Raw genomic sequence first — 23,529 nt, 5'->3', positions numbered from 1 at the left:
CCTTTCTGGTCTTTGGTTTTTGAGAACTTTTCTTCTTTTTCATGTTCCAGTGGGCTTTTCCACTTGGTCAGTTAATGTGGTACATGAGGGTGGGTAGAGATCCTAAATGGGGGCACGTGTGAATGTCAAGTACCTTTGCCTGTCCAGTGGGTGGGGATGGAGGTGTTTTTCTATCAGCCTGTGGAGTTGATGTTTCCCTGTCTCTTTCCCTTCCTGAAGAATGGTGAGCTGATTTATGGCTGCAAAGATGCACGCAGCCCCATGGCTGACTGGAGTGAGCTCGCGCACCACCTGAAGCCGTTCTTCTTCCCATCCAATGGCCTGGCCAGTGGACCCCACTGCACAAGGGCTGTGATCCGGGAGCTGGTGCGTGTCATCACACGGGTGCTACTGAGTGGCTCGGACAAGGGCCGGGCGGGTGCCCTCAGGTCGGGGCCTGGGCTGCGGGGCCCACCCGTCTGTGAAGCCAGCCCTTTCAGCAGGAGCCTGCGCTGCCAAGGTAGGCCTGGTGGGCGGGCTGGGCGCAGGGGAAGCAGAGCCTGTGGCATGGCCTGCGAGGGTCCTGCCTGGCCTCACGGAGCTTCTGTGGGAGCAGCCTTGGTCCCGTCAGGGCTCCCCAGAGCTGGGCCTCTCTATCCTCTCAGCCCCAGGTGGGGACATTACCGTTCTCATCTCCTGTCTGGGTTTATAAACTGCAGCATACATTTGGGCTGTAAGATTTTCTCTAAATGTCGTTCGACATGTCTGCACATCCTCTGTGGTTTCTCTACACGGTTCCATCTCATTGCAACCCTGGAGGTAGGTTTTCCTTGGCCTTTCTCTTAAATGGAGAGGACTGAGGCCCGGAATATTGGACTCCCACAGTGCAAGGCCCTTCAGGGCGGGCGGGTGGCCTCAGTGGGTGGCAGTTTGCAGACAGGCTGTGAACACAGATGTGTGAGACCCGTGACTCTGGGTGTCTCCTACTCCAGGCCCCATTCCTTACAGACTTGCCATGGGCTGGCTTGACTCAGTGGGCATCCAAACTTCAAGGTGGCTTTGTGACTGATTTGGGTTTTGCCATGGATGTTCACGGGCTCCTCATTCGCCACCTTTTTCATCTGCTGGCAGGCTCGCCAGCACGCTCAAGCACGTAGCGTGTGGAGCCATAACCAGGATCTTATTTTGAGGGGCTGACTAGGATTCAGATTATTCCGTTTTTGTACTGATGGTTCCTGTAGTCTCTTGGAGACTCTGAGGATGCCGTGGGGTGTGACACAGGGAGACGGCAGCTTTGCTCCTGCATGGACTTTAGGTGCGGTGGTTTCCCCATGCAGCTACCGGGGCACAAGTCACCCTTCTTTTGTCCCCCATGCCATGTTATTCATGCCACAGATGAATTTTGTGGGTATTTTTCTTGTTGCAAAAGTGATGCCTACTCATTTCAGACAATTTTTGTAAACTCATGCCCGGGTTTGGGTACTTAACTGCTTGTAAGTAGACAGAACTTGTTTGGAAGGACACACAGGTGGACACTGGTCACTGAGACCCCTGTGGACTTTTCTTCCAGACCTTCCCTGCATATGTACACAGACACAAGTCTGATCCATGGGATGTACAATGTATTCTACATGCTATTTTTTAAACTTATTTTTTGACCATAAGGTAGATACTTTACTGTATGAATAACCTGTAATTGTAACAAATCCCTTCTAGCTGGACCTGTGCATTTTCACTCTGTCTGGCATGATTGAGCATGTTTTGCCAGAAGTGGGAGGTCAGAGTGTCAGAACTGGACATGGCTACAGCTGCTCCCTGTGGCTCGGCCTCAGTGATGTTTGTTCGTTCATCGGACATGGCTGTTTCCTCAAAGGATGGGATACATGAGCTAGGACTCTGTCTCCCCAGCCCTTCAGGCCCCTGAGAACACTTGAGTGTGGAATGGACCTCATTTCTGCACCATCCCTGCCGCGATGGCTCCCTGCTCAGTGTGGTCACCCCTCTCCACACAGGCTGTGGCCCTGGGCTCTGCAGATGCCATATTGCAGATGTGAGGATGTTACTGTGGTCATTTTACATTTTGTGCCTAGTCTTCTGTAGACTGAGGGTTATCTCTCTAGACTGCGCTGGTGTGATGGAGACTGAAGGATATTGAGAGGAGGGAGATGAGCACAGTGAGCTGTGGGGCCTGCCTCTCATTCGTGCCTAACCCAGAACGTGCACTCGTCCAGCCCCAGCAGCTCCGTGAGGCAGGGTGCGGCCTGTGCCCGCCACCTTCTTCAGTCCTTGACAGTAAACTTCTCGTTTTCCCCTGATGTTCTTGGTAGGAAAAAACACCCCGGAGCGGTCAGGGTTACCGAAGGGCTGTCTTCTGTACAAAACCCTCCAGGTGCAGATGTTGGACCTGCTGGACATCGAAGGCCTCTATCCTCTGTACCGGCGGGTTGAGCGGTACCTGGAGGAGTTTCCTGAGGAGAGGTGAGGCATAGACCCAGTGCTCCCCTGCCCTTTCTGGGCCTGTATGGGGCCCTGAGCAGCCCTGAGGGCAAGATGGGGATGAGGGTAGCAGGTTGACCCCGTGGGAGGACTGCATAGGCCTCCCAGGAGGATGACTCACCCCAGCTACCCGCTCCCTGCACCCAGATGCAGGGCCAGCCCGGGGATTCAGTGCCACGTGAAGGAGGACCAAGGTCCTGTCAGATCAGAGACCGCTTTCCCATCTCTAGAAAGGAGAGTATGTCCTGACAACCCTGTTAGTCAGTTCCATGTTCTGAGTTGGAGCTGAGCCTGCAGGGGGCAGTGCTGCTCCACAGCCAGTGAGCCGCTTTCACTCAGCCCCAGCTGGGCTTTGGCCTTCAGGCGCTTCCTTGTCCATTTCCTGACCGTCTTGATGTGGGTTGCAAGGATCCACACCTGTGGCATGTGGTGGGGGGTGCAGCTGTTGCCTGGCCTGGCTTCCTCCCTATCACCCCTTCACTAGACTCTCTGACCTCGACACCATTTGTCATAAACAGGAGACATTCAGGCTCTCCTGGTGTCTGGTCTTGCAAGCTGTGTTTAAAACTTTCATGCTTCATAACAGTTTAGCATTAGGAAGAGATAAATCCACTAATGTTCTTTAAAAACAGATGTATGATTCTTAAACTGCAAACAGTTTAACAGATGATTTCCAGGCAGCTTTGCTATCCTGTTTTTTTGTGCTTTGTTCTTCAGAAAAACATTGCAAATAGATGGGCCTTATGATGAAGCATTTTACCAGAGGCTGCTCGATCTTTCCACTGAGGATGATGGTACAGTGGCTTTTGCATTGACAAAGGTGGGTAGACTCTTCCAGAAACATACTATGTGCTCTTTAGGGTCTTAACACTAACTCAGAATTTTCATAAGAAGTGTTTCCCAGTACCTACTCCTGATGGTTAAAGCAGAAGAATTATGGATTAAACCCAGATGTTCAAGCTGGTTTTAGAAAAGGCAGAGGAACCAGAGAATTGCCCACATCTCCTGGATCATGGAAAAAGCAAGAGAGTTCCAGAAAAACATCTATTTCTGCTTTATGGACTATGCTGAAGCCTTTGACTGTGTGGATCACAATAAACTGTGGAAAATTCTGAAAGAAACGGGAATACCAGACCACCTGACCTGCCTCTTGAGAAACCTATATGCAGGTCAGGAAGCAACAGTTAGAACTGGACATGGAACAACAGACTGGTTCCAAATAGGAAAAGGAGTAGGTCAAGGCTGTATATTGTCACCCTGCTTATTTAACTTCTATGCAGAGTACATCATGAGAAACGCTGGGCTGGAGGAAGCGCAAGCTGGAAGAAATATCAATAACCTCAGATATGCAGATGACACCACTCTTATGGCCGAAAGGGAAGAAGAACTAAAGAGCCTCTTGATGAAAGTGAAGGAAGAGAGTGAAAAAGTTGGCTTAAAGCTCAACATTCAGAAAACGAAGATCATGGCATCTGGTCCCATCACTTCATGGGAAATAGATGGGGAAACAGTGTCAGACTTTATATTTTTGGGCTCCAAAATCACTGCAGATGGTGATTGCAGCCATGAAATTAAAAGACGCTTACTCCCTGGAAGGAAAGTTATGACCAACCTAGATAACATGTTAAGAAGCAGAGACACTCCTTTGCCAACAAAGGTCCATCTAGTCAAGGCTATGGTTTTTCCAGTGGTCATGTATGGATGTGAGAGTTGGACTGTGAAGAAGGCTGAACGCCAAAGAATTGATGCTTTTGAACTGTGGTGTTGGAGAAGACTCTTGAGAGTCCCTTGGACTGCAAGGAGATCCAACCAGTCCATCCTAAAGGAGACCAGTCCTGGGTGTTCACTGGAAGGACTGATGCTGAAGCTGAAACTCCAATACTTTGGCCACCTCATGCGAAGAGTTGATTCATTGGAAAAGACCTTGATGCTGGGAGGGATTGGGGGCAGGAGGAGAAGGGGATGACAGAGGATGAGATGGCTGGATGGCATCACCGACTCGATGCACAGGAATTTGGGTGAACTCCGGGAGTTGGTGACGGACAGAGAGGCCTGGCGTGCTGTGATTCATGGGATCACAAAGAGTCGGACACGACTGAGCGACTGAACTGAACTGAATGAAAAGGAACAGATTTGAGTTAGTTGTAGTGAGGTGGATGAACCTATAGCCTGTTATACAGAGTGAAGTAAGTCAGAAAGAGAAAGACAAATATTATGTATTAATGCAGTATATGAAATCTAGAAAAATGGTACTGATGAACCTATTTGCAGGAAAAGAATGAAGACGCAAATATAGAGAACGGGCTTGTGGACAGGGCAGGGGGTGGAAAAGGTGGGACAAATTGAGAAGGTAGCAGGGAGGGGAGGCCCAGGGTGGCCTGGAGCCAGTTTACATATATATACTGCCATATGTAACACAGATAGCTAGTGGGAAGCTACTTTATAATACACGGAGCCCAGCAGGCACTCTATGACAGCTCAGAGGGGTGGGATGTGGGGAGGGCAGGGAGGCTCCCCAGAGAGGGGAGATACATAATTATGACTGATTGGCATTGTTGTACAGCAGAAACCAGTGTGACACTGTAAAGCAATTTTTCTCCAATTAAAAAAATTTTTTTTTAAGTGGCTAAAGTTTCCCCCAGATAGACTGGGCCAGGTGATGGCATGTTACTTTAGCTTCTAGGGAGGAGCTCCCTTTATTTAGTTGGCTCCAGGCCACCCTGAGCTCAGCCCTCTCTCCACCCTCCCTTTGCTGGGTCTGTGCTTCCTTCTTAGCAGCCATAGAGCAGACCTGTGCTGACCATCTCTCCTATAGCCCTCAGGGGGGATTCTGGGCCCAGACCCCCGCCTGTGGTTGTTATGTGGCTGGCTTCCTTCCTTCCTCTACTTCAGGCCAAGCGGCACCCTGAGAGAATCTCTTAGGGAAGAGGCCTGATCCTGTTCTTTCTGATTCTGTGAAATCAGGGCATTCGGGGGCTCCTTGAGCTTGGATAGGAAAAAAACTTACATGTTTGTTTTCATAATCTCTGACTGAGTTTAGTGTTTTCCTTCCATTAAGAATGTGGCTGCAACCACTGTAGGGTCAACAGGACCCCCAACTTGGCCATTAAGAGAAATCTGACCTTTTGATTTCACACTGTAGTTGCTATAGATGTCTCATGATATCTTTATATTTGTCACTCCTGAGAATGTTTTTCTCGGAAGGATCCATAGGCTTCACTAGGCTGTCAGAGGTTTTGCTAGATGCTGAAATGGTTAAGGAACACTGTTTTAGTGGGAGTGAAGTAATGAAAGGAAAGGAACAAAACAGAATGACCTCCTCTGCCTCCTCTGGGCAGCTGCCCTGGAGCCCTTGATTAAGCTGTCCTGGTCCTGACAATGTCTGTGGTTCTCTCTTGTTAAGAGTCCTCATTCCTGTCTCTGGCCAAGGCTGTGTGTACCCTCCTCTGTGGCCATTCAGTTTTTGAGGAGGTCCCCTCCAAATCTAAGAGCCTGGAGGGAATTAACTGAGGTATCTTGGGGTGGAGTTGTCCTCATGGTGGGGAGAAATCCAAAAGGGAGCCTCTATCAGAATAAAGTGATGGACTGCCCTACATTGTCTGCAAATTGGGTACATTGATTTGGAATAAGTATCATTATTCCTTTTATCGAGAGAAGAAGCATAGACGTTTACTTCCTTTTGTACACATTTCTGTATTTTTCAAAATTGTAATAAGGAGGGATTACTCTTTAACTTTATTGCAATTTCTTACTTCATATGTAAATGGAATCTTAGGTTCAAGCAATCACTACACAACTCTCAGAATGAGTAAACTAAGTACACTGAGACAACGCTGAATGCTGGTGCCGAGAAACTAGATTTGCAGAGCTAATCATGCCCATGCCCTGTGACCCAGCACCTGTGCTCCTGGGCGTTTGTTGCAGAGAAGGGAAGACTCAGCCTCACCCAAAACCCTGTACAGAGGTGTTCGCAGCAGCCTGGTTTGGAATTGTTGTAATTGTTGGAAACTGGGCACAACTCAAGTGCCTGTCAGCAGGTGACCTACTATAGGTTATACAAGCTGGAACTGTTGAGCAAAGTCTGGATACACACAACAGCCTGAGTGAATCTCCAGAGAAATGTGCTGAATGACAAAAGTCAATCTCAAAAGATCACACACCATGATTCTGTTTATATGACATTCTTGAAATGACAAAGATGAATGAATGGTTGCTGTGGGATGAGGAGGAGATGGAAGGAAGGGGCTGTGGTTATAAAAGGTCAACAAGTGGAATCATGTGCTGATGCAGCTGCTCTGTATTTTAACTGTGGTGGTAGATGATGCATGAACCTATGTGTGATGAAATACGTACACATACACAACACAGCCACAGAAGAGGGTACACTCAGCCCTGGCTGGAGACAGGAGTGAGGACTCTTAACGAGAAAGAACCACAGACACATTGTCAGGACCAGGACAGCTGTATCACGGGGTCCAGGGCACACTGGAATAAAATCATGGAGTGTATTAATGTCACTATCCTGGCTGTGATATTGTACTATATAGTTTTGTAAGATGTCACCATTGAGGGAGACTGGGTAAAGTGTATTCAGAACCCACGATTATCTCCAAATGAATAATTTAATGAAAAGGATTCAAGAGGTGAGTATACTTCATAGAGTGTTATTTCTGCCCAAGAAATAGATATCCACTGTTATCTTTTCAGAACTTCACAGTAACACATATACACTCACTCACTCACTAACTCATCCTATTTGAGGAGTTATTCACATTAATGTGTTACTAGCTTGCCTTTAAACTAATGTGTCTTGACATCTCTCTGTGTTGGAATATAAGGGTCTATCTTTTTATTGTTGTTTTAGAGATTTAGGTTCTGTTAGTTGGAATCTGAAGAGGGTGTATGTGAAGCTGAAGCTGGAGAACAGGTTGAAAACATTCCTAGGCCACAGATGATTAAAAAGTTCTTTCACAAATATTGTTTATCTTATTGAGCTTTGTACCTCTGATGAAATGAGAGAGGAGAGAATATTGTATTTATTTCAAAGCTCAGGAAGCTGCAGCTGAGAGTAATTCTTGCTTTCTGACTGTTGTTTAGTATTCCATTGTAGGTGTCAGCAACTTTTTCTATAAAGAGCCAGACAGTAAGTGCTTTAGGCTTTGTAGGCCATCTGGTCTCTGTTGCATCTGCTCAACACTGCCATTATAGCTCAGAAGCAGCCAGAGACAAATGTAAATGAGCATGGCTGTGCTCCAGTAAAACTTTATTTACAAAAACAGGTGGTGGGCTAGACTGGGCCCTTGGCCCATATTTTGCTGACTTCTGTTCATTTTTGTTTGCTAGTTTTAATATTCCTTTTTTCCTGTTGGTTTAGAAGTTAGACATTCTGCTACTACATTTTTCTGGTTACTTGTCCAATTTGATCATGCATATTTAAAGACTAAAATTAATACTTTAACTCCTACACCCACCTCACTCCCTGCCACACAAACATATAAGGAATTGGGTTACTTTAATTCCATTTATGTTCCCAACTTGTATGTAGTTTTTGCCAGGTATTCTATTTGTCATGTTCTTTTTTTTTAATTCAAAAAAATCACAATTTATAGTATTATTTTATACAGATATTTGATCTGTCACATGTTCCTATATCTTTGCTGAATATTCTGACATCTCCACGCTTTCCTTTTTCTCTGAAAGTTTTATTGTGATATAATTTACATACCATACAATTTACCCACTTAAAGTATTCCATTTAATGGTTTTTACTATGTTCACAGATGCATAAGCAGTATCATAGTTAGTTTTAGAATTCTGTACCCATTAGCCAGTATCTTATCTCCTCACCCCACTAAGCAACTACTAATCTACCTTTAAGAAAGCCTTCCTCAGTGAGCAATGCAAAGAAATAGAGGAAAACAATAGAATGGGAAAGACTAGAGATCTCTTCAAGAAAATTAGAGCTACCAAGGGAACATTTCGTGCAAAGATGGGCTCAATAAAGGACAGAAATGGTACGGACCTAACAGAAGCAGAAGATATTAAGAAGAGGTGGCAAGAATACACAGAAGAACTGTACAAAAAAGATCTTCACGACCCAGATAATCACGATGGTGTGATCACTCACCTAGAGCCAGACATCCTGGAATGTGAAGTCAAGTGGGCCTTAGGAAGCTCACTACAAACAAAGCTAGTAGAGGTGATGGAATTCCAGTTGAGCTATTTCAAATCCTAAAAGATGATGCTGTGAAAGTGCTGCACTCAATATGCCAGCAAATTTGGAACACTCAGCAGTGGCCACAGGACTAGAAAAGGTCAGTTTTCATTCCAATCCCAAAGAAAGGCAATGCCAAAGAATGCTCAAACTACTGCACAGTTGCCTCATCTCACATGCTGGTAAAGTAATGCTCAAAATTCTCCAAGCCAGGCTTCAGCAATACGTGAACTGTGAACTTCCAGATATTCAAGCTGGTTTTAGAAAAGGCAGAGGAACTAGAGATCAAATTGCCAAGACCTGTTGGATCATCAAAAAAACAAGAGAGTTTCAGAAAACCATCTATTTCTGCTTTATTAACTATGCCAAAGCCTTTGACTGTGTTCAGTTCAGTTCAGTCGCTCAGTTGTGTCCGACTGTTTGTGACCCCATGGACCGCAGCACGCCAGGCCTCCCTGTCCATCACCGACACTCGGAATCCACCCAAACCCATGGACATTGAGTCAATGATGCCATCCAACCATCTCATCCTCTGTCGTCCCCTTCTCCTGCCCTCAATCTTTGCCAGCATCAGCGTCTTTTCCAGTGAGTCAGCTCTTCACATCAGGTGGCCAAAGTATTGGAGTTTCAGCTTCAACATCAGTCCTTCCAATGAATATTCAGGACTGATTCCCTTTAGGATGGAATGGTTGGATCTCCTTGCTGTCCAAGGGACTCTCAAGAGTCTTCTCCAACACCACAGTTCAAAAGCATCAAATCTTTGGCACTCAGCTTTCTTTATAGTCCAACTCTCACATCCATACATGACTACTGGAAAAACCATAGCCTTGACTACACGGAACTTTGTTGGCAAAGTAATGTCTCTGCTTTTTAATATGTTGTCTAGGTTGGTCATAGCTTTCCTTCCAAGGAGTAAGTGTCTTTTAATTTCATGGCTGCAATCACCATCTGCAGTGATTCTGGAGCCCCAAAAAATAAAGTCTGACACTGTATCCACTGTTTCCCCATCTATCTGCCATGAAGTGATGGGACCAGATTCCATGATCTTCGTTTTCTGAATGTTGAGCTTTTAAGCCAACTTTTTCACTCTCCTCTTTCACTTTCTTTATTATGTGGATCACAATAAACTGAAAAATTCTGAAAGAGATGGGAATACCAGACCACCTGACCTGCCTCTTGAGAAATCTGTATGCATGTCATGAGGCAACAGTTAGAACTGGACATGGAACAACAGACTGGTTCCAAATAGGAAAAGGAGTAGGTCAAGGCTGTATATTGTCACCCTGCTTATTTAACTTATATGCAGAGTACATCATGAGAAACGCTGGACTGGAGGAAGCACAAGCTGGAATCAAGATTGCTGGGAGAAATATCAATAACCTCAGATATGCAGATGACACCACCCTTATGGCAGAAAGGGAAGAGGAACTAAAGAGCCTCTTGATGAAAGTGAAGGAAGAGAGTGAAAAAGTTGGCTTAAAGCTCAACATTCAGAAAACGAAGATCATGGCATCTGGTCCCATCACTTCATGGGAAATAGATGGGGAAACAGTGGAAACAGTGTCAGAGTTTATTTTTGGGGGCTCCAGAATCACTGCAGATGGTGACTGCAGCCATGAAATTAAAAGACTCTAGCTCCTTGGAAGGAAAGCTATGACCAACCTAGACAACATATTAAAAAGCAGAGACATTACTTTGCCAACAAAGTTTCGTGTAGTCAAGGCTGTGGTTTTTCCAGTAGTCATGTATGGATGTGAGAGTTGGACTATAAAGAAAGTTGAGCGCCGAAGAATTGATGCTTTTGAACTGTGGTGTTGGAGAAGACTCTTGAGAGTCCCTTGGACTGCAAGGAGATCCAACTAGTCCATCATAAAGGAGATCAGTCCTGGGTGTTCATTGGAAGGACTGATGTTGAAGCTGAAACTCCAATACTTTGGCCACCTGATGCAAAGAGCTGACTCATTTGAGAAGACCCTGATGCTGGGAATGATTGAGGGCAGGAGAAGGGGATGGCAGAGGATGAGATGGTTGGATGGCATCACTGACTCAATGGACATGGGTTTGGATGGACTACCACAGTTGGTGATGGATAGAGAGGCCTTGCGTGCTGCAGTTCATGGGGTCGCAAAGAGTCGGACATGACTGAGCGACTGGACTGAATCTGCTTTTTATCTCTATAGATTTGCTATTCTAGATAGTGCATATGAATGGAATCATTTAATAGGTGGTCGTTTATGACTGGCTTCTTGCACTTGAAAATAATATTTTCAGAGTTCGTGTGTATTGTTGAGTTCAGTTCAGCTGCTCAGTCATGTCCGACTCTTTGTGACCCCATGAGTCACAGCACGCCAGGCCTCCCTATCCATCACCAACTCCCAGAGATTACCCAAACTCATGCCCATCATTTGGTGATGCCATCCAACCATCTCATCCTCTGTTGTCCACTTCTCCTCCTTCCCCCAATCCCTCCCAGCATCAGGGTCTTTTCCAATGAGTCAACTCTTCGCATGAGGTGGCCAAAGTATTGGAGTTTCAGCTTCAACATCAGTCCTTCCAATGAACACCCAGGACTGGTCTCCTTTAGGATGGACTGGTTGGATCTCCTTGCAGTCCAAGTGATTCTCAAGAGTCTTCTCCAACACCACAGTTCAAAAACATCAATTTTTCGGCGCTCAGCTTTCTTCACTGTCCAACTCTCACATCCATACATGACCACTGGAAAAACCATAGCCTTGACTAGAGGGACCTTTGTTGACACAGTAATCTCTCTGCTTTTCAATATGCTATCTAGGTTGGTCATAACTTTCCTTCCAAGGAGTAAGTGTCTTTTAATTTCATGGCTGCAATCACCATCTGCAGTGATTTTGGAGCCCCCAAAATAAAGTCTGACACTGTTTCCCTATCTATCTGCAATGAAGTGATGGGACCAGATGCCATGATCTTTGTTTTCTGAGTGTTGAGCTTTAAGCCAACTTTTTCACTCTCCTCTTTCACTTTCATCAAGAGGCTCTTTAGTTCCTGTTCGCTTTCTGTCATAAGGGTGGTATCATCGGCATATCTGAGGTTATTGATATTTCTCCCAGCAATCTTGATTCCAGCTTGTGTTTCTTCCAGCCCAGCATTTCTCATGATGTCCTCTGCAGATAAGTTAAATAAGCAGGGTGACAATATACAGCCTGACATACTCCTTTTCCTATTTGGAACCAGTCTGTTTTATGTCCTGTTCTAGCTGTTGCTTCCTGACCTGTATATAGGTTTCTCAAGAAGCATCTCTTTCAGAATTTTCCACAGTTTATTGTGATCCACAGAGTCAAAGGCTTTGGCATAGTCAGTAAAGCAGAAATGGATGTTTTTCTGGAACTCTCTGGCTTTTTCCATGATCCAGCAGATGTTGGCAATTTGATCTCTGGTTCCCCTGCCTTTTCTAAAACCAGCTTGAACATCTGGAAGTTCACAGTTCACGTATTGCTGAAGTCTGGCTTGGAGAATTTTGAGCATTACTTTACTAGCATATGAGATGAGTGCAATTGTGCAGTAGTTTGAGCATTCTTTGGCATTGCCTTTCTTTGGGATTGGAATGAATACTGACCTTTTCTAGTCCTGTGGCCACTGCTGAGTGTTCCAAATTTGCTGGCATACTGAGTGCAGCACTTTCACAGCATCATCCTTCAGGATTTGAAATAGCTCCACTGGAATTCCATCACCTCCACTAGCTTTGTTTGTAGTGAAGCTTCCTAAGGCCTACTTGACTTCACATTCCAGGATGTCTGGCTCTAGGTGAGTGATCACACCATCGTGATTATCTGGGTCGTGAAGATCTTTTTTGTACAGTTCTTCTGTGTATTCTTGCCACCTCTTCTTAATATCTTCTGCTTCTGTTGTTGTGGCAGGTATCAATTCTTTATTTCTTTCTGAGACTGAACAGTATTCAGTTCTATAGAGCTACTACATTTTGTTTGATGAGCATTCATCAGTTTGATGAGCATTTGGACATTTCCACTTTTTGGCTATTATGAATAATTTTGCTATAAATATGTGTGTATAAATTTTTGTGTGGGCATATTTTTACTTTTCTGGGCATATACTTAAGTCAAGTGGTAACTTATGTTTAACTTTTTAGGAACTGCCAGACTTTTTTTCAAAATGGCTGTACCATTTTACATCCCCACCAGCAGTATACAGGGTTCCAGCTTCTTTCTCTCTCTGACAGCACCTATTATCTGCCCTTTTGTTTTTAGCCACCCTGATGGGTATGAAAGGGTATCTCACTGTGGTTTAGATTTGCATTTCCTTGAAGACTAAGCATTTTTTCTTGTGCTTATTGCCCATTTGTATTTTTCTTTGGAGAAATGTCTATTCAAATCCTTTGCTCACTTTTTAATTGTGTTGTCTCATTGTTGAGTTGTAAGAATTCTGTCCATTGTGGATTGTAGGCCCTTATTATATGATTTGCAAATATATGAAGTTTCTGTCAGAGTCCTTTTCAGTTTTTTGATCATGTTCCTTGTTACAGAATATTTGCAATTAAAATTTTTTATTTATATTTGACATACAATATTATGTTAGTTTTAAGTATACTGCATAGTGAGCTTCCCAGGTAGCTCAGCAGTAAAGAATCCACCTGCCAATGCAGGAGATGTAGGAGATGCGAGTTTGATCCCTGGGTTTGGAAGATCTCCTGGAGTAGGAAATGAGAAAGTTTTTAACTTTGATGAGGTCCAGTTTATCTGTTGGTTGTTGTTATTGTTCATGCTTTTCGTGTCATATTTAAGAATTCATTGCTAAATCAAAGGTCATGATTATTTTTCTGTTTCTTCAAAGAGTTTAGCTCTTAAATTTTGTTCTTAGCTACATTTTGAGTTAATTTTATATATGATTTGTGGTAGGGATCTACCTTCATTCTTGGTATGTGGATATTCGGTTATCTCAGCACCATTTGTTGAGAGACTAATTTTATTTTCCCCTAAATGTATGGGTTTATTTCTGGATATTCATTTGTGTGCCATTGATATCTATATCTATATCTATCTATATCTATACTTATGCTTGTATGTCCCTTGATTACTGTTGCTTTTTAGTAAGTTTTGAAATTGCTCTTTTCCAATATTGTTGTGGCTGTTTGGAGTCCCTTGTAATTCCATTATGAATTTTAGAATCAGCTTGCCAAGTTCTACAAAGAAACCAGCTGTGATTGTGATAGAGATTGTGGTGAGTCTGCAGTTTGCTTGCATAGTAATGTATGGCCATCTTCACAACAGTAAGTCTTCCAGTTTGTTAACACAGGATGCTGTTCCATTTATTTAGATCTTTGTTTTTATTTCAACAATCTTTTCAGAGATACATTTTGTAGTTTATTAAGATTATTCCTGAATGTTTTCTTTTTGATGCTGTTGTAAATGAAGTTGTTTGTTTTTTTGTATTGATTTTGTAGCTTACAACCTTGCTGAATTCATTAGGTTTTAAATAAGTTGTTTTTAGTGAATTCCTTAGGATTTTCTCTATGTAAGATCATTTAGAGATAGTTTTTCTACTTTCTTTCCAATTTGGTGGCCTTTTACGTCTTTTTCCTGGATAATAGCACTTGGCTAGAAGTTTTAGTGCAGTGTTAAATGCAAGAACAGACATCCCTGTCTGATTTGTTCCTGGTTTGGGGGATAGTGTTCAGTCTTTCATCATTACGTATAATGTTAACTTTGGGCTTTATGTATATTGATCAGGTTGGAGAAGTTCCCTTATTAATTTGTTGAATGATTTTATCATGAAAGGACATTGTATTTTGTCAAATGTTTTTTCTGCATCAGTTGTTATTTATTATGATATTATCATGTGGTTTTTGTTTTTTATTCTATAGATATGACATATTCATTTTTGGATAGAAGAGGTGGACGATTGGAGAATAATTAACATTATACTGTATTAAAAATCCCAACCTTGCATTCCTGGGATAAACCCCAGACTTGTGGTCATGGGCGCATGATAAGATTAATAATGTCTTCTCTTGTGTATTGTCTGGATTCAATTTGCTATTATTTTGTTGAGGCTTTTTGTGTTCGTACTCATAAGAGGTATGGATCTGTAATACTGGCCTTGTTGAATGAATTGGGAAGTAGTTTTTCAGCCTGTTTTTTTCTGGGGGTCAGGGGGATTTGAGAAGGATTGATGGTAATTCTTTATTTGATGGAATTCACCAATGAAGCCATCTGGGTCTGGGCTTTTGTTTGTCATTAATGTTTTGATACCCAGTTGAGTCTCTTTACTTCTTATAGGTATAATTTTGCTATCTATTTCTTCTTGAGTCAGTTTTGTTATTTCATATCTTTTAAGGAATTTTTCCATTTTGTCTAAGTTGTCTAATTTATTGGCATATAGTTTAGTTTTCCTCTTGAAGTATATCCTTTAGAAGTTACATTAGTGAATATCTTTTGGTAAGTTATCTTTGTATCTGTTTATCTGGATATACAGTATTTATATTTTGTCATAGTTTTAAAAGGTAGTTTCTTCTGGGTGTAAAGAAAGGCTTGATTGTTTTTCTCTTAGCATTTAATCATTTTTTGCGACATTATCTGACTGTGGATGTTGCTGCTAAGATGTTTTCTGTTTGTCTAACTGCCCTTTCTCAGGAGGTGATTTTTTTCCCTCTATAGTTGCTTTTAAAGTCTATGTATTTAATTTGCCATTTTAGTGCAGTGTGATTCAGTGTGGTGTACTTTTAATTTATTTTGCTTGGTTTGTGTTGTGCTTTCTCTATTTGTAGATATGTCTTTTATTAGTTCCGGGAAATTCTCAGCCATTTTCTCATCAGATATTCTCTCTTCTCCATTATCCTGTTCTTTTCTTCCTAGACTCTATATATAGCAGACCTCATTTTATCATTTTCTTTAGTTCTGCCTTCCGGTTCACTGATTTTGTCTTCACTTTTGTCTAATCTGTTAATTTATTTGATCATTGAGTTTTCCATTTCAGTAATTATACTTTTAATTTCTCAGAGTTCTGTTTGGTTGATTTTCACATCTGCTTGGTATTTTTGATAGTTCCTTGTTGCTTGCCCATTTTAAAACTCCATCTTTTATTTCTTTAAACAATTTATGAATAGATATTTTATATTCTGTATCTTAAAAGATACAATAAAACATTGGAGGTTAAAACAAATAATCTCTTTGTTATTTTGGCCGGCTCATCCATGCTGCTTGGGTTTTCAAAGTTGTATGATCATGAGCTCATGTTTGTTTGACCTTAATTGTAGCTCAGTTGGTAAAGAATCTGCCTGCAGTGCAGGAGACCCAGGTTTGATTCCTGGGTTGGGAAGATCCCCTGGAGAAGGAAATGGCAACCCACTCCAGTATCCTTGCCTGGAAAATCTCATGGACAGAGGGCTGCAGTCCATGGGGTCGCAAAGAGTTGGGCACGACTGAGCGACTAACACTAACACTAATCTATGAGAATCCTGGGGACCTAAATAGGGAATGCTTTTCTCCAGAGAAAATATGGATCTTTGGCTTAAGGGAGAAGTCTCAGGTTTAGATGCTGTACTCTGTGGCTTATTCCTAGAAACCATGCCTACACTGATGTTGCCTACAGGGCAGCTCAGTCTTCTCTATTGCTCTTTGCTCAAACCTCTAGTTTCAACTCTCTTGGGAGTGACAGAAAGAAGAGGGGATTGGGTTGGGGATTTCCCTTACCTTCTGCAAGCCTACCAGTGCATTAACAGTGTTAATAGGGATACCATTGTTTTGTCGGAGGGGCCTTGGAAGTTCTCCATACTCCCCAAAGTGTTGTTCTTGTTAGTATGGTCATATGACTAATTGTAATTTTTTTGAGTGTTATCTTTGTTAGGAGTAAAAATAATGTTTACGTTTTTGTACTTTAACCCTTGTGCACTTAATCTTATCTGCCAGTGAGATTTTTAGAAGTTAAAATGCTAGGTTTATTTTTGATAGATCAAAAGACTTTGCCAATTTATGTTCCTTCTTGTAATAGTCGAGGGCCCTGTTTTCCACATGCCCTCAAAAATAATTTATATTTTTAGTATTTAAAATTTTAATTTTCTAAGCTTTTTTTCATTAACCACTTGTATTGTGGAATACAGCAACATATAAAACTGCACAGCAAAAGATGTACAGCTCCATTATTTGTCATAAAGAAGACTCTTGGAGAACTACAAGTTAGGTTTGAATATGGAATACTGGCAGCTAATCAGAATCCCTGTTGGTTTCCTGTAAGTTATTTCTCTTGCATTTTTCCCTCAAGTTAACTATTGTATTGGCTTCCATACCTATATTTTAGTTTATGTGTTTGAACTTCATAATTATAGAATCAAGTATATCTTTTTTTGAAGTTCTATATGACATGTATGAAATTTACTAATATTACTGCATTCATTTCCATATTTTCATTGTTTTATAGTGATGTATTTAAATGGATATGCTACAGTTCACCCATTCTGTGGTGGACAGATATTTGAGTTGCTCCCAGTTTGACTGTTACAAATAAAGGTTTTGCAAAACATTCTTGTACAGATCTCTTAGTGAACATGTACATACATTTCTCTTGGGTATATTTTAGGAGTGCAATTTCTGGGCCAGAGATGTGAGCATATTCAGCTTTAGAAGATATTGTGAAACAGCTTATATTCCCTACAACTGGCTAAGGTAGTTTGACAGGCTAGGGTAGTTCCTGTGGCCCCATACCCTCTCTGCCACTTGTTTGTGGGTCTTTTTAATTTTAGTCATTCTGGTGAGTGGATAATAGTGGTTGGTAATAGTGGTTTATTGGGCAATGAGATTCAGCACCTTTTCATATGCTTATTGGCCTTTTTATTTCTTTTTCCATGAGGCACCTACTTAAGTCTCTTCCCCAGTTGTTTTTTTTTTTTTTTTTTTTTTCTGGTAGGGTTGTCTTTTTCTTATTGATATGAAGGAATTCTTTATGTGTTCTGGAAAGAAGTCAAGAAGTCCATTGTCAGATATATGTGTTACAAATATCTTCTTCCCCTAGCCATTTTACTCTCTTAATGAAGTTTGTCCCTTTCAGAAGGGAAGGTCATAATTTTAAGATTAATTTATATCTTTCTTTCTTTAGTAGTCTTTGTGTTTTATCTACCTTAAGGTCCTACAGATATTTGAGAAACCTTATTGTATTTGGTAGACACCTTTTGCAGTTGATTTTTGGTGTGGCATGCGCAGGTATTTGGTAATACCTTTTGCAGTTGATTTTTGGTGTGGCATGAGGTAAGGTTTTATTTTCATACAAAATTGTCCTAGAGTCATAGGAATTGTCCTGATCACTATAGAGTCACAATAAATCTTGATACCCAATAGGGTAAATTCTTCTATACTTTCTTCAATAATGTCTTTGCTTTAATTAATGCCTGGCTCTTCTTGACCTTTTGCTTATCTATATAAATTTTAGAATCAACGTGTTCCAAAAAGAAACACTTCCCACAGATACAGAGAACAAATGAGTAGTTACCTGGGGGGAGAGAGATGAGGGATGGGCAAGGTAGGGGTGGGGATTAAGAGGTACAGACTACTATGTATAAAATAAGCTACAAGGATATATTATACAACACAGGTTATATAGCTGATAATTAATAATAGCTATAAAATAGCTATAAATGGGGTATAATTTTTTTAAATTTAATCGAAGGATAATTACAGTATTTTGATAGTTTTTGCCATACATCAACATGAGTCGGCCATAGGCATATGGTCTTCCCTAGTGACTGTATCAATTTACATTCCCATCTGCAGTTCAATAGGGTTCCCTTTTCTCCACACCCTCTCCAGCATTTATGCTTTGCAGACTTTTTGATGGCGGCCATTCTGACCAGTGTGAGATGTAGTTTTGATTCGCATTTCTCTAATAATGAGTGATGTTAAGCATCTTTTCATGTGTTTATTAGCCATTTGTATGTCTTCTTTGGAGAAATGTCTGTTTAGGTCTTCTGCCCACTTTTTCATTAGGTTGTTTCTTTTTCTGGTATTGAGCTGCATGAGCTGCTTGTATACTTGGAAGATCAATTATTTGTCAGTTGTTTGTGACTCACTAGGTTGTATACCTGAAATTTACATCAGCTTACATTGTATATCAACTGTACCTCAAAAAAAAAAAAAAAGTCAACTTGTTCAGTTCTGTAAGGGAAAGCAACAACAAACCTGTTGGGATTTTGATTGATTTGGCACTAAAATGATGAAAAGAGTTGATACAAGATTGAATTCCCAACATAGGCATTTTCTTTTTAATAGGTATTATTTAAAATCTGATAAAAACATTTTATAGTTTTTTTTAGAGAGATCATATATTTTACTAGATATATTTCTAGATATTTGATGGTTTTAGATATAGATTGTATCTTACTATTTCACTTTAAGTGTTTATTGTGGATATATAGATATGCAATTGATTTTTCTACCTTGAGGTGTTCTTTATCGCTCAGACTTGTTGAAGCCACTAATTCTAACTACATAAAATATTGTTTGTGAATTTGATGTTTTTTTCCCCTTTCTGATATGTATACATTTTACTTATTTATTTTGTTTTGCCTAACTACATGTAGTTAATTTCTGATAGTGGAAATTCTAGTTTTGTTCCCAATCTTAAAGAGAAAGCATTTACCATTAAATTGTTTACTGTAGGCTTTTTTGATGTTGTTTGGTTTATTTTTAAAAAAAAATAATGTCATTTATTTATTTTACTTTTGGCTATGTTGTGTCTTTGTTGCTGCACAGGCTTTCTCTAGTTGCAGCGAGCAGGGGTTACTTTTTGTTGAAATGCATGGGTTTCTCATTGCGGTAGCTTCGCTTGTTGCTGAGCATGGGCTCCAGGGTGCATGGGCTTCAGTAGTTGCAGCACATGGGCTTAGTAGTTTTGGTTGCCAGGCCCTGGAGCACGGGCTCAACGAGAGTTGTGGTGCATGGGCTTAACTGCCCTGCACCATGTCAGATCTGCCTGGATCAGGGATCATATCTATGTCTCCTGCATTGGCATGAAGATTCTTTATCACTGAAACACCAAGGAAGCCCTGATTTACTTTAAAATAAATAACCTTTATCAAATTGAGGAAGTTCCCTTCTATTCCTGATTTGTTAGGAGATTTTTTAGGAATGGGTGTTGAGTTATTCAGTGCCTTTTCTATTTCTATTGAGAAAACCATGTGACTTTTCTATTTTCTGTTAATGTGGTTACAGGTATACCTCAGAGATATTGTGGGTTTGGTTCCAGACCACTACAATAAAGCAAATATCTTAATAAAGTGAGTTATATGAATTTTTGGCTTTCTAGTGCATATTAAAGTTATGTTTATACTATATTATACTCTATTAAGTGCACAATAGCATTATGTCTAAAGAACATAATTAATTAAAAAATACATTATTGCTAAAAAATGTTGATCATTACCTAAGCCTATAGCAGGTAATCTTTTTGTTGGTGGAGGGCCTTGCCTCTGTGTTCATGGCTAATTACTGATCAGGGTAGTGGGTGCTGGAGGTTGGGGTAGCTGTGGCAATTTCTTAAAATAAGATAACAATGAAGTTTGACGCATTGGTTGATTCTTTCTTTCATGAATGATTTATCTGAAGCATGAAATGCTCTTTGAAAGCACTTTACCACAGTAGAACTTCTTTCAAAACTTGGAGTCAGTCCTCTCAAACTCTGCCACTGTTTTACCAACTAAATTTATGTCATAGTCTAAATAGTCTCTTGTTTCAGCAATCTTCACTGCATCTTTACTTGTAGATTCCGTCTCAAGAAGAGTTTCTTTTTGCTCATCCATAAGAAACAAATCCTTATCCAGTAAAATTTTATCATAAAGATAAAATTTTTATGATGTGCAGTGCAGTCACATCTTGAGGCTTCATTTCTAATTCTAGATCTCTTGCTGCTTCTACCACATCGACAGTTACTTCTTCCACTGAAGTCTTGAACTCTCAAAGACATCCATGAGGGCTGGAATCAGCTTCTTCTAAGCTGTTATTGTGGATCTTTTCACTTTGTCTCATTAATCATGAATGTTCTTAATGGTATCTAGAATGGGGAATCCTTTCCAGAAGGTTTTCAGTTGACTGCCCAGATCCATCAGAAGAATTCACTATCTGTAGCAGCTACAGCCTTACAAAATGTAACTGGTAAGACTTAAAAGCTGAGATCACTCCTTGATTCATGGGCTATGGAATGGATGTTGTATTCAGTTCAGTTCAGTTGCTCAGTTTTGTCCGACTCTTTGCGACCCCATGAATCGCACCACGCCAGGCCTCCTTGTCCATCACCATCTCCCAGAGTTCACCCAAACTCTAGTGCATCGAGTCGGTGATGCCATCCAGCCATCTCATCCTCTGTCGTCCCCTTCTCCTCCTGCCCTCAATCCCTCCCAGCATCAGAGTCTTTTCCAATGAGTCAGCTCTTCGCATGAGGTGGCCAAAGTATTGGAGTTTCAGCCTCAGCATCAGTCCTTCCAGTGAACAACCAGGGCTGGTCTCCTTTAGGATGGACTGGTTGGATCTCCTTGCAGTCCAAGGGACTCTCAACAGTCTTCTCCAATACCACAGTTCAAAAGCATTGATTCTTCAGCACTCAGCCTTCTTCACAGTCCAACTCTCACATCCATACATGACCACTGGAAAAACCATAACCTTGACTAGATGGACCTTTGTTAGTGTAGTAATAGCTCTGCTTTTTAATACACTATCTAGGTTGGTCATAACTTTCCTTCCAAGGAGTAAGCATCTTTTAATTTCATGGCTGCAGTCACCATCTGCAGTGATTTTGGAGCCCCAAAAAAAGCCTCTTGATTAAAGTGAAAGAGGAGAGTGAAAAAGTTGGTTTAAAGCTCAACATTCAGAAAACTAAGATCATGGCATCTGGGCCCATCGCTTCATGGGAAATAGATGGGGAAACAGTGGATGTTTTGTTAGCTGGCATGAAAACATTGTAATCTCATTGTACATCTCCCATCAGAGCTCTTGGATGTCAGGGAGCAGTAATTTTGAAAGGAATCTTTTTTTTCTAAGCAGAAAAATAGTCCCTAACAGTGGGCTTAAAATATTTAGTAAACTATGTTATAAACAGACGTGCTGTTATCCAGGCTTTGTTGTTCCATTTATAGAGCAAAGGCAGACTAGATGGAGCATAATTCTCAAGGGCCCTAGGAATTTTGGAATAGTAAATGAACACTGGCTTCAATTTAAAGTCACCAGTGGCATTAGCGCCTAACAAGAGTCAACCTGTCCTTTGAAGCCAGACGTGGACTTCTCTCTAGCTATTAAATTCCTAGATGGTATTTTCTTCTGATATGTCTGTTTCATCCACAATGAAAATCTGTTGTTTAGTGTTGCCTAACTTTCATGGATTATCTTAGCAATATCTTTTGGATAACTAGCTGCAGCTTCTATCTCAGCCCTTACTGCTTCATCTTTCACTTTTATGTTATAGAGATGGCTTCTTTCCTTAAACCTCATGAACTAATCTCTGGTAGCTTCAAATTTTTCTTGCAGCTTCCTTACCTCTCTCATCCTTAATAGAACTGAAGAGAGTTATGACCTTGCTCTGGCTTAGACTTTGGTTTAAGGAAATGTTGTAATTGGTTTGGGCTTCCCAGGTGGCACTAGTGGTAAAGATCCTGCCTACTAATGCAGGAGACATAAGAGATGCAGGTTCGATCTCTGGGTTGGGAAGATCCCCTAGAGAAGGAAATGGCAACCCGCTTCAGTATTCTTGTCTGGAGAACTCCATGGACGGAGGAGCCTAGCAGGGTACAGTCATGGCAGAGTTGGACATGACTGAGCGACTAATGCTTTCACGCTTTGTGATTGGTTTGATCTTCTATCTAGACCACTAAAACTTTATATCAGCAATAAGTTGTTTTGTTAGCATTTGTGTGTTCACTGGAGCAATACATTTAATTTCCTTCAAGAACATTTCCTTTGCTTTCACAACTTGGCTGTTTGTTACATGAGGCCTAGCTTTTAGCCTATCACAGCTTTCAACATGCCTTCCTCACTAAGCTTGATTATTTCCAGCCTTTGATTTAAAAGTAAGAGACCTGTGACTCTTCCTATCACTTAACACTTAGAAGCCATTTGTAGGGTTATTAATTGGCCTAATTTGACCTAAGGGAATGGGGAGCCTGAGGAAGAAAGAGAGATGGGGGGATGGCCAGTTGGTATTTGCACTCAGAACACACATTTGTTGATTGTCATTTTATGTGGTTCCAGTTCCTGGTGCTCCAAAACAATTATAATAATAACATCAAAGGTCACTAATTACAGATCATTATAACAAATATAATATAATGAAGTTTGAAATAGTGTGAGAATTACCAATGTGTAACACAGAGACATGGAGTGAACAAATGCTATTGGCAAAATGGTGCCAATGGACTTGCTTGATGCGGGGTTGCCACAAACCAATTTGTGAAAAAACACATCTGTGCCCTGCATCCTGCCCCTCAGGCTTGCTCACTGGCTCCCAGCTCCTCCCGGCCCTTTCCCGGCTCCCTCTGGCTCCAGCTCTGGTGCAGTGCCAGCGGCAGAGATCAAGTCCTGAGCCTTTGAAGTGGGAACACTGACTCCCAAGATCCTAGGCTACCAGAGAACTAACCCTGGGGAGTATCACAAAGGAAAGCACTTGAATACAAGACCCAGCATCACCCGCCACCAGTAGCACCCTGTGCAGGATGCCTCATCTAAACAACAAACAAAACAAAAATACAAACCCAGTCATTAGCAGACAGGATTACCACCTCACTCAGCCTTCATCAGAGGAAAAACAAAAACTCAGCACAAATCTCACCCTATACAAAGCTTACAACAAACCACTGGACCAACCTTAGAAGGGCAGAAACC

General features: G+C 41.4%; 1 protein-coding gene across 1 annotated transcript in view; it reads left to right on the top strand.

Moving 5' to 3' along the window:
- IPPK (inositol-pentakisphosphate 2-kinase) overlaps positions 1-23,529 on the top strand; it is a 60,355-nt gene that overhangs the window by 27,474 nt on the left and 9,352 nt on the right. The window contains exons 9-11 of the mRNA XM_018052493.1: positions 220-499; positions 2,307-2,457; positions 3,193-3,295. Coding sequence (XP_017907982.1) covers positions 220-499; positions 2,307-2,457; positions 3,193-3,295 — 534 coding nt within the window. The remainder of the gene's footprint in view (positions 1-219; positions 500-2,306; positions 2,458-3,192; positions 3,296-23,529) is intronic.

Source organism: Capra hircus, chromosome 8 (assembly GCF_001704415.2).
Source record: "Capra hircus breed San Clemente chromosome 8, ASM170441v1, whole genome shotgun sequence".
In the NCBI taxonomy this organism is placed as follows: Eukaryota; Metazoa; Chordata; class Mammalia; order Artiodactyla; family Bovidae; genus Capra; species Capra hircus.
Note: the sequence above shows the minus strand (reverse complement) of the source record. Positions and strands in the feature narration are given on the sequence as shown.